The 14,053-nt window shown below is 45.1% G+C and overlaps 1 protein-coding gene across 7 annotated transcripts; it reads right to left on the bottom strand.

Moving 5' to 3' along the window:
- Positions 1-1,552: 1,552 nt before the first annotated feature.
- On the bottom strand, positions 1,553-13,443 carry BTN2A2 (butyrophilin subfamily 2 member A2). Of its 7 annotated transcripts, none has more exons than XR_004184529.1 (9): positions 13,167-13,438; positions 12,584-12,695; positions 11,124-11,471; positions 8,002-8,283; positions 6,095-6,301; positions 5,605-5,625; positions 5,483-5,509; positions 2,672-3,945; positions 1,553-2,012 (listed from the first exon to the last, which is right to left on the bottom strand). XR_004184529.1 is itself a non-coding variant. In XM_021936636.2 (9 exons), the coding sequence occupies exons 2-9, from the start codon at positions 12,663-12,665 to the stop codon at positions 3,942-3,944; spliced, it is 1,065 nt and encodes a 354-aa protein (XP_021792328.2). In that variant the 5' UTR covers positions 12,666-12,695; positions 13,167-13,443; the 3' UTR covers positions 3,838-3,941. The 7 variants fall into 7 exon arrangements, 6 of the variants coding, with proteins under 6 accessions (XP_017813151.2, XP_003897238.2, XP_017813158.2 ...); XM_021936636.2 differs by lacking the exon at positions 1,553-2,012 and adding an exon at positions 4,804-4,897 and having other exon boundaries at positions 3,838-3,945; positions 13,167-13,443; XM_017957662.3 differs by having other exon boundaries at positions 1,553-3,945.
- Positions 13,444-14,053: the final 610 nt, after the last annotated feature.

The raw sequence follows: 14,053 nt of genomic DNA, 5'->3' as shown, positions 1-14,053 counted from the left end.
AAAACCTGCTTCTCCTTCAGTTTCCTCATCTCAGTAAGTGGCAACTCCATCTGTACAGTTTCTTTGGACCAAAACCTGTGGTCACCCTTGATGGCCTCCTTTTTCACACCCCACCCATAAGTTTATCAGCAAAGCCTTTTTACTCTGTCTTGAAAATAAATCCAGCATCATAACATTTTCATGGCTCCTCCCTGGTACAAGTCATCTGCATCTTTCCCCTGGATCACTGCAGTAGCTCCCAGCTGGGTCTTCAGGCCTCCATCCACCAGCCCTACCCACAGCCCATATCAGTCTAGCATGTGAAGTAACTTCTTAAAACCTAAGTAAGTCCAGTCCTTTTTCTGCTCAACCTTCCTGTGGCTCCCCTCTCAGAGGTAAAGCCCAGGTCAGCATGATGACTTTCAAAGCCATACGTGATCTGGCCCTCAACCCCCTCTGGTCTTGTTACCTCCTATTCTCCTAGTTACCCTGTGTGCTTTGCCAACCCCAGCCTCATTACTGTTCTTCACACAAACCACAGTGCTTCTGACTCTGTGCTCTGGCACTGCTGTTCTCTCAACTCAGAATGTTTTTCTCCGAGGTATTCTGTGCCTCACTCCTATTGCTCATTACCACCCTTTTAGAAGTTGTGATTTCCTATATTCCTTCCCCAATTTATTTATCTCCTGATCAGTTATCATCATCCAACACACCATATATGTTACTACTTATTTTGTTTTCTGTCAGTCTTCTACAACCATAAGGAATAGGACTTTACGCTTTGTGCACTTCTCTGCCCCCAGTACCAGGAACACTGATTGGCATGTAGTTAGTACTCATTGATTTTTGTTGAATGAATGAATGAACTAAACACAGAAGTCCTAAGGGAAACTGGAGAGTGAGGGTCCAGGGTGTGGATGGAGAATTAGCCTGACACAGGGGAAAGGATACCTGCTTCTTAAATCAGAGAAAATAGATGAGGAGGGGCAGGAGCAGGTCAGGGAACCAGCAGGAAATTTGGAATCTCCTCCTCCTATTTTCTCTCTGAGGTTGAGGGAGCCCTAATGAATGTCATTAGTGTCCCTCCAAAAGAGACCCTAGAGATCTATCTTTATCCTTCGCCATGTGAACAAGTCTACGGGCCCTCACCACACACCAATATGCTGGGGTGTTGACCTTAGATTTCCCAGCCTGCAGAATTGCAAGAAATAAATTTCTGTTGTTTACAAACTATTCAGTCTTGGTGGTATTTTTGTTATAGCTGCCCACATAGGCTAAGACATACACATAAACATAAACAACCTTGCTTTCCATCTTTACAAATAGGTATTGAAAAAATCACTCCTGATTCTTTCAATATTGTGTCTATTTGTAACTACAGTAATAAAATTTTTGATTATTTAAAATTTTTCAGTCCAATTGGATTACGGAATTGTCTAAAACCTAAAATACTACCATTCAAGCCAGAATTTTAGATGCCTGATTGTATTAGTCAGGGTTCTCCAGAGAGACAAAACCAATACGATATAGATATAGATATAGATACACATACAGATATAGATATAGATACAGATTTATGAGCAGGCATTTATTAAGGAAATTGGCTCATGTGAATACAGAGACTAAGAAATCACACAACAGCCCGTCTGTAGGCTGGAGACCCTGGGATGCTGGTAGCATGGCTCATTTTAAGTCCGAAAGCCTCACAGCCAGGGAAGATGATTGTGTAACTCTCAGTCCAAAGCCAAAGGCCTGAGAACCCAGGGCCTCCTGGTACAAGTCCCAAAGTTCAAAGGCCAGAGAGCCAGGAGTTCTGATGTCCAAGGGCAGAAGAAGAAGAATGTCTCAGCTCCAGAGGAGAGAAGAATTTGCCTTTCCTCTGCCTTTTGGTTCTATTGGACCCCTAGTCAATTGGACGGGAGAATTTCCTACTGACTCACATGCCAGTCTCTTCTGGAAACACACTCACAGACACACCCGGAAATAATGTTGTACAGTTGTCTAGGTATTCCTTAATCCAGTCAAGGTGACATCTAAAATTAACCAGCACATGGATTAACTTCCAGGATCCACTATTCTAGTTTCCAAATGTGGTCTTGGGATTCCTAGGGAGAACTCTGACGTACTCTTAAGGAGTCCCCAGTGTTAGTACTATTTTCACAATAATAATAATGAAACATTGATCGTTTTTCATCTCGTTATTTCAGTAGGGTGCAGTAAAGTTTTTTTGAGCCAATATGACCCATGATATACCAATAGGTTTAATACAAAGACAGATATGAGAATACAAACATCTTCTATTAAGCCAGACATTAGATTTGGAAAAAGTGAACCAGTGTCACACTTCTTGTTCTTTTATTTGGACACAATAGATTGCTTTTTCACAAAACATCCTGTTTATATTAACCTATAATTGATTTATTCATGCTATTTTAATATGAATTAAAAGATAACATTTTAAATTTTTGTTTCAATGTCAAATGCCATAAATATTAACAAATATTAACCCAAATAAACAAAAGCTCTCTAAGGTCCTCAATAATTTCTAAGTGTCTAAAGACATAATTAGATCAGGAAGTTTGAAGCCACTGGTGTCCCCACTGAATCTGAATGCTGACCTAGACCAGGTCCAGTACTTCCCTGCTCGACCAGGGCCTCAAACCTCAACCACACTCAGGGACTAAGTACTTACTCCTTGTTTATTGCAGGCACACGTGAGCCAAACCACATCCACATGAGTCCATGTTCTTCATTCATCTTTGTCCCAGGTCCAGGCCTGTGGGTGTGTGTTGTGGAAATCCTGGGGTTGGGTGGAAATGAGCCATCATCTCCCAGGACCCTTTAGCTGTTATGGTGGGACTTAGCCATCCTTACAACCTTGGTGCCTTCCAGCTCTCTGGTTCCACTTCCTCTATCTCTGACCTGCATATCTGGTTCCCTCTACCCTCTGGTGGTCCTGTGGATTCCTCTCTCCTCTCTCATCCTGGCGAATCCTGTTGGCCTCATTCCAAGTCCACAGCATCTGGTGCCAACTGGCATATTGGGCTCAATATGGTTGTCCTGATGTTCAGCAGCAGGTTTGCTGCCCAACAGCTTCTCTCACTTTTTTCTTGGCTGGGAGCTATGAAACAACTAGTTCCCTATGCCTGGATCCCATCCCATAATTACAAGCAAAGGAACTGCTAAAGCCACAGCCTAGTGAGGAGGAGAAAATTGGGGCTGAGGGTTGGAGTGGGTGTGAAAAAGGCAGCTGGAAGATGTTTTCTTATGTGACCAGAGGGGAGGAGGGCGTGTCTTCCATTAGGAGTGTTGTGCAGTGGCTGCTGAGATGACCAGGGCTTATCTGCATGGCTGTGAGACTAGGGAATTGATTCTATAGGCTCTCCTGGGTCCCCACTCTGTGAAGTGTCAGGCCCTCTTCAGGCACCGTGACCCCATTCGCTCCTGTGAGTGCAGGGCAGATGAAGATGGGGCTGTCATCAGACCCTATCCTGAAGAAGGGCCTCACAGGCACGGAAAATGCTGAACGGGGACATGTGTAGATGTGCGATCTGTCCCTCATGTTGTAGAAGGAGACATCTCCAGCTTCATAGTGCAGGAAGACGCCCACCCGGCAAAGGGACTCCTTCAAAGGGAGAATCCTATCAGGGGAGGACAGGGCCCGGTATTGGTTTCCAAACATCTCCAGGGTCCAGAAGCCATTCTGAGGAATCAGCAGGACCTCCCCTTTCCTCTGAACACTGTCTCTACAGACCCCCACAGTCCACACCATCACGTTTTCCACCTCCACCTCCCAGTAATGTTTCCCTGAGGCGAAGCTCTCCCATCCCAGGACACAAGGCTGACTGTCGAATCTCTCTGGGTTGTCAGGCACTCTCTGCCTGTAGGGGCCCCGTCTCACACTTCTCCGGTCCTCTGACAGGAAGAGCTCGGGATGAGCGGTGTCTGGATCCAGGACCACATCAGCTGCAGAGGAAGTCTCAGGTTTAGGCCTGGGGTCTCAGGAACCCTGGGGATTGTGTGGTTCCTGGTCCCCAGAGAGGTCTCAGAAAGCTGCAGGGGGTTCCCCATGTAGTGGCTGTTTCCATAAAGGTCCCCTGATCCCAGGCAGCTCATACCCTGAGAATTACTGAAGCTGTACTTCTATCTCTCCAGAGACAGAAGCAGCACCCCCAGGTTGAGAAGAATTGTGGCTCTATGAAGTCCAGAGAGTTTAGGAAATGAGCCAAAATTAGTGGTTCCCAGTTTTTCTCAGCATTCTAAGCTCTGATTCCTTTTCTATTCAAGACATGTGATCTCTGGGACTTTAGTTAGAAACTTTCCAACTTTGCTTAAACCATCACAGAAGCTTTATCTCCTGTTGTTCCACCACACTCCTCTCAATGATCAATTAAGTGAGTCTCTCATTACACACTGTCCTAGGTGGTGAAGGACCTCTTCATTGGTCCTATAGGTTGTTTTAATAGGTGACAACTGATTTACATGACTGACAAGGACACCCTTCAAAGGATAAAGAAGGAGAATAAATGTGTACAAAAGAAAACCTGGTGCCTGAGGGGCGTGTGGGCAAAGTTAGGGAAGAAATACTTCAATCCAGTTTTGCTTTAACAACATGGGTCTGACGTCTACCAGGATGATTTCTCCCATACAGGAAATGCAGGAGCTGAGCATTCTGCAAACCTCTACCATCTGCATGTATTCTTACTAATTCAATCTACCTTTCTACTGCGTTACAATGATTTTCTCCTTTCCGCAAGTTGATATGTCTGATTGTGACAAGTTGTGATTGTGTCCCAAAGTGACAGTGGCAATTTTGAAACTCACCAAAGAGGAAAGGTCCATGGGCCCTGGTATCTGGTAAAGCTTGGATTCTTTGGTGCTGACAGACAGAGGTGCCGAATCACGAGATGCGAACTCACTGAAAGTGGGCGATTGGTTTCTCTGTGCTCTCCCACTCACCCTCCCACTCACCTAAATCCCCTCCCCTGGCAGACTACATGCAGAATATCAGTGCTCTCTTAGAAGCAGAAAGGTATTTCTTGCTGCCTATTTGCACACCATTGCATCAGGCTTATTGGGGAGCCTTATGGCCTCTTCCTCACATGGGTCTTCAACTGTGCACAATCTGTACCATCCCCAGGATATAAATTGCTAAGACAGCATTATCTTCTTTCAAATTGATCCAGAATCAAAGAGCAATAACTTCTGAAATGTAACTCTTGGGGAGGCTACCACGCATGGGAAACCTTTGGTAACCACGCATTAAGTTATTCCAAAAGAGAAAGGGTCCTGGGACGTAAACTGCAGGGTTCATTAAGAGCTGCTGGGATTCCCTGACAGAAAAGCCATGATGCATCATTGCTGGGACACTGTTGATGAACTGACCCCAGTTCCCTATTGTCCCCACCTAGCCCTGGGCCCCTTGCTCATCTCCTCTAAGAAGTCCTGTTAGCTGGCTAGTGAGGAGAAAGCTGAGATCTGAGAGAATGACAGAGGCACTCACCAGCGTGTAAGACTGTTCTTCTCCATCCTGCAAGGGACAGACAGAGGCGAATGTCATGAGATGCTACCAAGTAAGCAGAACACAAATTGTACACAGAGTAGTTCAGGAAAGGCTAAACTTACGCAATTCTTCTTGAAGTTGCTCTGAAAACAAAATACAGAAACAAAATCATGTCTTCAACAGAAGAACTAAGAGAAATTGAGCTTGTATTAAACAATGTAGGAACCGTTCTTTCTATGAACACTAACATCACCCTTCCCTTATGCCTAGGGAACAGTCAGAAACCAGCAATGACGTATGATCAGATGGCTGGGGAGTATCAGTGCATTGTTAGATTTTTGTCTGAACTTTTGTTCAGCCATGTAGTGCTGCATATAGCCAGGTGAATGAATGCAATGTGTGAAGCATGGAAGAAAGAAAGCTCTGAATGATTACTTCTTATGACATGAGAGTCCCAAGCCCTTATTGCTGCTGCTGTGCATTTCCTCTCTCTTCCCCAAGCCGGTACCTGTGAGAGCTGTGGCCTTTCTATGACAGTCAATTGTCCTCCTACTTATTTAACTTTTTAAAATTTCTTTCTATTTTTCCATACTTTCTTTCCAAATTCCTTACGTGCAATTTCTTTTTCCTCTTGTTCAACTTCCTTTTCCCCTGACAGAATCTTTTTTTCCCTTTGAAGTTTCTTGATGCAACAGATGCTCACAGCCATGAAGATGATGAAAACAGCCAGGATGACAGCCATGGACACCATCCAGGGAGATGTGGTCAGGATGACAGCCAGGGCCACCATCCACGGAGATGTGCTGGGCATAAAGGATTCTGAAAAGGCAGCCAGAAAAGTCCACTTAGTTTGAAATAGAACATCCGGATGAGAGTGCCCCTAAGAGCACATCTGATGAGCTCCTCAGCCACCTGCTCTGTTGGCTTCTCCCTCAGAAACCTCAGATGGAGAAAGCGATGCTGGCTTAACACTGGCTAACGCCTCAGTGACTGCCAGAGCCGGGCCGAGAAGGGGGCAAAGCAGAAACATCTGGAGTCACCATGGAAAGGACCAGGGTGCATAAAGCTAACCAGCCATGCTGAGTCAGCACAGCCACCACCCTGCCTCAAGCCACCATCACTCATGCCTGAAATACTAGAGTGTCCTCCTTCTTGTTCTGCCCTATTCTGTAATCTGTTCTCAGCAGAGCAGCCCAAGTGAGATCATGTTAATTATTTGCTCAAAACCTTCCAATGCTTCCTGTGTCACTCACTCTAAAAGCCAAGGCCTGTTTGTGGCCTGTGCTGCCATATATAACGTAGTTGCATCACCTCTGTGAATTCATCTCCCCCAACTTCCTGAACTCACTCCATTTCAGCCACACCAGCATCACCTCCTGGGAGTCCTGGAAACTGCCAGACATGCTCTTTCTTCATGCCCTTTGCATATGCTCTTCCTGTACCTTGGTTGCTCAGTCCTTAAGCATCTGATGGTTCCTTGCCTTGATTGCTCAATTTCCATCTTTACAGTGAAGTCTTCCCTGACCACCTTGTTAATAATTATGATGCCTCACACTCCTGGAACTCTCTATTTTCTCTTTGCTTAATTTTTCCTACATGATCATCACTATGTGATAGAATATATAGATAATTATTTATTTAATCATTTGTTTCAATTATTTCATATCTTGCTCTCTCTCTGTCTCCCTTTTTTGCTTTTTCTTTTTTAAGAGAGAGTCTCACTCTGTCACCCAGGCTGGAGTGCAGTGGCGCGATCTCGGCTCAAGCTCTGCCACCCAGGTTCAAGCGATTCTCCTGCTCAGCCTCCCAAGCAGCGGGGATTACAGGCGCCTGCTACTGCACTCGGCTAATTTTTGTAGTTTTGGTAGAGATGGTGTTTCATCATCTTGGCCAGGCTGGTCTTGAACTCCTGAACTTGTGATCCACCACCTTGGCCTCCCAAAGTGCTGGGATTGCAGACATGAGCCATCGTGCCTGGCCGCTGTCTCTCTCTAGAATATGACCTCCTTGAGGATAGAAATTTTGATATATTTTGTTCAATTATTGACCCTTGGTTTCCAGTAGAGTCTTAAACATAAGAAATGCTTGTTGAACATTTGTTGAATACATTTATGAATGTCTGTTGAGGGAATTTCCCTAGCTCTGTCCTTTGGGAAGTCCCATAGACAGGAAGGGATGGCAGCATACAGGCATGCCAAGTATAGACAGTTACTCATCCACACTACTCTCCGTGTTTGATGGTTGTCCTTAACATTTTACAATTGTTGCAGCATAAAGACCTAATCAAGAAAAAAAGACCAGGTTTACCCTCAGAGAAGAGGCTCCTACTCTTGTGTTTTGGGACTCTTTGAATCTCCCTTTGTGAGGAGGGGAGAGGCCTCAACTCAGCTGCAGCCTCCAGCTCCTCAGAGCCCAGGACCATTCCACCCACACTACTGCCCACATCCCCACTCTGGGCTTCTTCTGTGTGCTGAGGATCCTGCATACACTTGATAGGTCTCAGAGGGCAGAGAACTAACCTGGAATAAAAATGACAGTTTCCTTCTCCTGGCCGAGCAGGGTGTTGTTGACAGAGCAGGATACATTCCTCACAGGCTTGTCTCTGATGATCACAGCTGTGGTGACCATGAAGAGGCCGTCTGCATCAGTGATGGAAACCTCCTTCAGGGCGGGCACGATCTCACTGTAGGGGTCCCTCCACACTGTGAGGGGCTCTGGGTACCACCCTCTAGATATGCACTCCAGCCAAATGCTCCCATCCTCTTGGACCTTGATTTCAATGAGGGGCTTAGAGCCAAGGCCTGGAGAGGGAGAAGGGCTCAGTCAAAAGGCAGTGGTGTCTTAGCCCCTACTGCACCTTGAAGGAAGGATGCTAGAAAGACCCCTGGTTTTGGAGAACATCAGGAAAGCAATACGCAAAATAAATTGTGAGATCTCTAAGAGAAAAGATCACATTGCACACTTTTCTTTATGCTCCACCTGAAGGCCCCATCACAGCACCAAGCATCTATCTGTCTGCTATAAATGCTTGCTGTGCGATTTATTCTGGCAAAGACTAATTTTCTCACTCCCAGGAGGGTGTGTCCAAATTCTCAACAGGCACGTTGAGAATTTCACTTTCTGTCCTGGGATGACTTCTCTGCAGACCTCAATTTCCTGAAGCTCTAAAATAATACACTGATGACAGAAACCTACCAGGTTGGCAGAATCCCTTTTTTTCCTTTTTTTTTTTTTTTTTTTTTTTAATGTAGAGATGCAGTTTTGCCATGTTGCCCAGGCTGCTCTCAAACTCCTGAGCTAAGGCAATTCACCTGACTTGACCTCTCAAAGTGCTGGGATTACAGGTACGAGTCATCATGCTCAGCCTTGGCTAAATCTTAAGAAACTTTTTGAACCAAAGTCACTGACACTTCTGTCTAGTTCAGGGCCTCACATCATCATGGCTATCTACCTCCATAGGAGGTGATGGTTTTTAGGAGAATGGACCGAGCTAGCTGGCAAAGCCAACTCTTATTCTAATTCACAGTTGTTTACTTCCCAGAGGTTCCACCCAATAGAGAATTTTCTTATAGTTCTTTGAGAACATCAATGTATTAGAAATATCTGGATGCCCCTGGGATCTTAAGATAACCATATCGCCTCCTTAATGTCAGAGATCATCACCAAAAATCCTAATAATTCAGGCTCATCCTAAATATATTCTATCTTTACTAGAATCTTCAATGAAAGAGAATACCTGGAGTGAGAGAGCTGCAAAAGCATGGTCCTGGGAGACCCTTCAGCCGTGTTTGACCATCCAAACTTCTCCTGAATAATTCCTTTGTAAAGTCTCCCAACAAATTATATTAAAGAAAGAAAATTAAAGCAATCACTTAAGCCTAGTGCTTTCTGCTCTGTTTAATTTTTGTCAGGAGAAAAAAACTAGTTGTGCATTTGAAGGCTCACACAGAAATGTTGAATTAGAAAAGAAATTAAAATACCTCAGCAAATTGGAAAACAAACTCCTACAAAACATTCCATGGGTTCAATACGGGTAACATGACACAATAGATTTAAGGGAAAGATCAGCCACCAACCAATCCAACAAGCAGAATACAATAAGCAAGCAAACAAAAAGTCCTACAGCAACCCAATTCAGTCTGGGGAAGGTCAGGACAGGGTTGGTTTTACAGAGAAAGAGTAGTGGGTCCCTGCCACATAGAAACCATTCATTACTGGGCAACACTGCAGTGCTGCTGTGAACACAGTCATGACAATGGGTCAAGAAGCCCTCCTTCCATGATGTTCTGTTTTAATCAGATGTAAGGTTGCCTTAATCAGATGTGAGTAGCAAAGATGGGGTCTCCTACCTGTTATGATTTGGGGCCTCCTGGGAAGAACCCAATTTCCTAGTCCTTGCCTCCACAGGTCTGATGGACTGAAATGCCACCATGAATTATTCTGCACCTTAAAGGCTTTTTCAGTCCTGAAATATACCTTTTAAAGCAAAATACACTAACCCTAAGACTGAGGTAATCACTTAGTGTCACTTTAACAAACTCCTAGAAATCCCAGTTTAAGTGCATTTCTATGCTGAAGCCTTGCCAATTTTTTCCCAGCTAAATTCTTAGTCTTTCTCTGTGGAGTTAGCAGGAATTACATATAATTTTGCTTCTGTATTTAGTTGTGCTTTAATAAAATCACCTATTTACATGTAAGTCACTCTCTCTGCAATCAGTATTTCAGGAAAGAGGAAAATGTCAAGATTAATATTTATCGAAAAATAAGATTTCATATGTCGTAGTTCTCTGGGCAGTTCTTATTGATTCTGATTGCCCCAGGACAATTTTTGACAGTGTCTCCTTTCACTCTCAGAAGTGCACAGTTCAATGCCAAGGCAGGCATAAGACTTTCTTTTCCGAGATTAATTATTTTCCCCCGCTCATGGCCTCAGCTGAGGAATGAGTGTGCTTCTGAAGAAGTGAAGCCCAGGCTGGGCGTGGTGGCGCACACCAGTAATCCTAGCACTTTGGGAGACTGAGGCAGGTGGATCACAAGGTCAGGAGTTTGAGACCAGCCTGGCCAACATGGTGAAACCCCGTCTCTACTAAAAAAATGCAAAAATTAGCCAGGCATGGTAGCGCATGCCTGTAATCTCAGCTACTCAGGAGGCTGAAGCAGGAGAATTGCTTGAACCCAGGAGGTGGAGGTTGCAGTGACCCAAGATCGCACCACTGTACTCCAGCCTGGGCAACATAGCAAGACTCTGTTTTGGAAAAAAAAAAAAAAAGAAATGGGCCGGGCGCGGTGGCTCAAGCCTGTAATCCCAGCACTTTGGGAGGCCGAGGCAGGAGAATGGCGTAAACCCGGGAGGCGGAGCTTGCAGTGAGCCGAGATCTGGCCACTGCACTCCAGCCTGGGCGACAGAGCCAGACTCCGTCTCAAAAAAAAAAAAAAAAGAAAAAAAAAAAAGAAATGAAACCCATAGCTTAGCAGAGCAAACCCACTCATGTGGCCTTTGTGCAGGAGGAAGCCACTCTATCTGTGGAAAGGGGACTCCAGATAGATATCCGTTGGTCTGCAATGGGCCTGAGGTTAAGGGAGAAATTTTCCCCAAAAGTGACACTGTGCAAAAGTAATAAAGCCAAATGAAGTGATGCACCTGCCACCACGAGGTGCAGGATGGCCTCATCGTAGGACCTGCCTTCTTGGAAGTAACAGCGGTAGGTGCCGTTCTCCTGGGTTGTGACGTTGTGTATGACCAGGGCCACACTGCCCCTGCTGATGCCTTTGCTCACAAACGTGATTCTTCCTCGGTACTCCTCCATTTGCTCCTCTGTTCTCTCTCTCCCACCCTTATACACAAACACTGCGGGGGAGAACTGAGACCGGAACCACCGCACCTCCATGTCCTCAGCATTTTTCTCGGGTGACAGATGGCAGCGTAACGTAGTGTTTTCTCCCACCATGGCCAGGATGGGACTAGCTGGCCCCACGACAGTAAACTGGGCTGTTCAACAAAGGGGCAGAATCAGACAAGGACACCAGTTATCACATCTTTAAGGCAAAAAAAAAGAAAAAAATTCCAGGGACAAAAGGAAGCAGATATTTCAAGGCCACAGGAGTTCTTGGGCTGAGAACCCTTCTGGGGACCAGTAGCTGTGGCTGGTCGGCAGCACCCACCCCTGGAAGCAGTAACTATTGAGGCTGCTCCTGCTTCATGAAGGAAACACTGGGGAGCCCGCCCTGGGCACCCTGTGCCACTGAGATTTTCCTCCATTCTGCAATCTAGCACTGTGCCTGAGTGTAGTGTAAACTTGAACTGTCCATTAGGGCAGTGTTAATAGTGAACACTTAGTGTTAACAATTAGTGTTAACTATCCACTAGACATTTAACAGTTCCAATTGAAATGAACTCTAAGTGTAAAACACATACAGATTATAAAGATTTAAAATTTCAAAATGTCAAATATCTCATTGGTAATAGTTTCTATTAACTAAGCATTTAAATATTGATATTTGATTATATGAAACAAAATATATTATTAAAATTTATTTCAAGTATGTTTTTACCTTTTAAAATAAAAAGTAGACTAGGCACAGGGTCTTGTGCCTGTTACTGCAGATATTTGGGAGGCCAAAGTGGTAGGATCCTTAACAGCTAGGAGTTTGAGACCTGCCTGGGCAAATAGTGAGACCCTGTCTTTACAAAAAATAAAACTTGAAGTTGAGTGTGGTGGCCCTTGCTTGTACTCTCCGCTACTTGGGAGGCTGAGATTGGGAGGATCCCTTGAGCCCACGAGTTCCAGGTTACGGTGAGTTATGATCTCATTCGCCATCTGCTTCATTCTAGCCTGGTGACAGAGCAATACACTGTCTCTTAAATAAATAAACAAATAAATAAAAAGTTAAAAAAAATTTTGAAAATTTGCACTTGTATATGCACTTGACCTTTATGCCTCGCTGTGTTTCTTTTGGACTGTGCTGGTATAAATTCAGTGAACATGTTCAGAATGAAGCATAAGTCAACAACCCCACAGTCCTTCCTTCTTTCCCTTTGCAGACTACAGGGTTGATGTTCCTTTCTGAGAGGTGACAGCAGCAAGTGGCACACATCCCTACCTGAGACCAGTGCACACAGGCTGAGAAGGAGGAGGAGGAGGGAGGCTGGCAGGGAGAAGTGCAGGGCAGCAGCTGGTTCCATGAGCACCCAGGGCAGGCAGGGACCAGAGGCCTAGGGTTACAGAAGAGGAAAATCAGCCTAGGAGTCTTGGTACCTCGGTGCTGGTCGAGTTCAGCCTCTCTTGTCACTCAAGTAAGTCTCATCGGTGCCCCAGCTTCTGGGAGTCGCTTGCATATCTCAAGGCTCAGGTATCTCCCGAGAGAGGGATTCCTTAAACATTCCATGAAGTAAGCCATCAATGCAAAGATCAAGGGGGCCGTTTTCCACCTTCCTCAGCTCACTTCTCTGGCCAGAGTCCGGTTTCTTTAGTTGTCCCTAGATTCTTTCACACCCTCCTCCCTCCACTTCCCTGTCCCCGAGACCCAGGTCGGGACACTCGAGGTAAAGCCAGGAGAGGCCGCGCCTCCCCACCAGTGTGGCCTTCCTCTCTCCCAGGACCCCCTCTCTTGTCCAGAGCAGATCCCGCTCCCCGCACCTACAGTCCCCACCCCGGAGCTGTAGCGCTTCCCCTCCCTTTCCTACCTTCTAGAATTAACCTCTGTTTTTCTTTTCCCCTGTGATCCTCACATGACGATTTTCCGATACAACTCACCCATGGGCACAGTCACCACCAGACAACAAAGCATCCCAAAGAGAAGAGAAAAGTTTTGTTCACCTCCCATTAATTGCGATGTTTGGAGTTGCGGGACCCAGGATCTGGGACCTGTTGCCCGGGTGTCCTAAAGTCCCAAGATTGCCACTGAACAGTTTAGAGCCCAGGATTGGCCGAGTGCAGCAGAACTAGCCAATGGTGTCTCGAGCCTTATTTCTCAGCAGTTACTAGGTAGAATACACACAAACCCCCCCCCCCCCCCAAATCTCAAGCAGCAAATAACCTTTTAGGGTTATTAGGTATTTCTATTTCCTTTTTCTTTGTTTGGAAGCAAGACTTTTTTCTTTCTTTCTTTCTTTCTTTCTTTCTTTCTTTCTTTCTTTCTTTATTTTTCTCTCTCTCTCCTTCCTTCTTTCTCTTTCTTTCATGTCTCCCTCGCGCTTTATTCTTTCTCTTTCTCTCGCTTTCTTCTTTCTTTCTCTTTCTTTTTTTCTTCCTTCCTCCCTTCTTTCCTCTCTCTTCCTTTCTCTCTCTTCTCTTCCTTTCTTCCTTTTCCTTCCTTCCTTCTTTCTTTCCTTCCTTCCTTCCTTCTTTCTTTCCTTCCTTCTCTCTCTTTCTTTCTTTCTTTCTTTCTTTCTTTCTTTCTTTCTTTCTTTCTTTCTTTCTATCTTTCTTTCTTTCTTTCTTTCTTTCTTTCTTTCTTTCTTTCTTTCTTTCTTTCTTTCTTTCTTTCGTATTCCTTCCTTCCTTCCTTCCTTCCTTCCTTCCTTCCTTCATTCCTTCCTTCGTTCTTTTTACAAGGCCAGATTCCCCAAGG

The sequence above is a fragment of the Papio anubis genome, chromosome 6 (genome assembly GCF_008728515.1).
Source record: "Papio anubis isolate 15944 chromosome 6, Panubis1.0, whole genome shotgun sequence".
NCBI classification, from domain to species: domain Eukaryota; kingdom Metazoa; phylum Chordata; class Mammalia; order Primates; family Cercopithecidae; genus Papio; species Papio anubis.
This window is presented reverse-complemented; position numbering and strand designations above follow the sequence as displayed.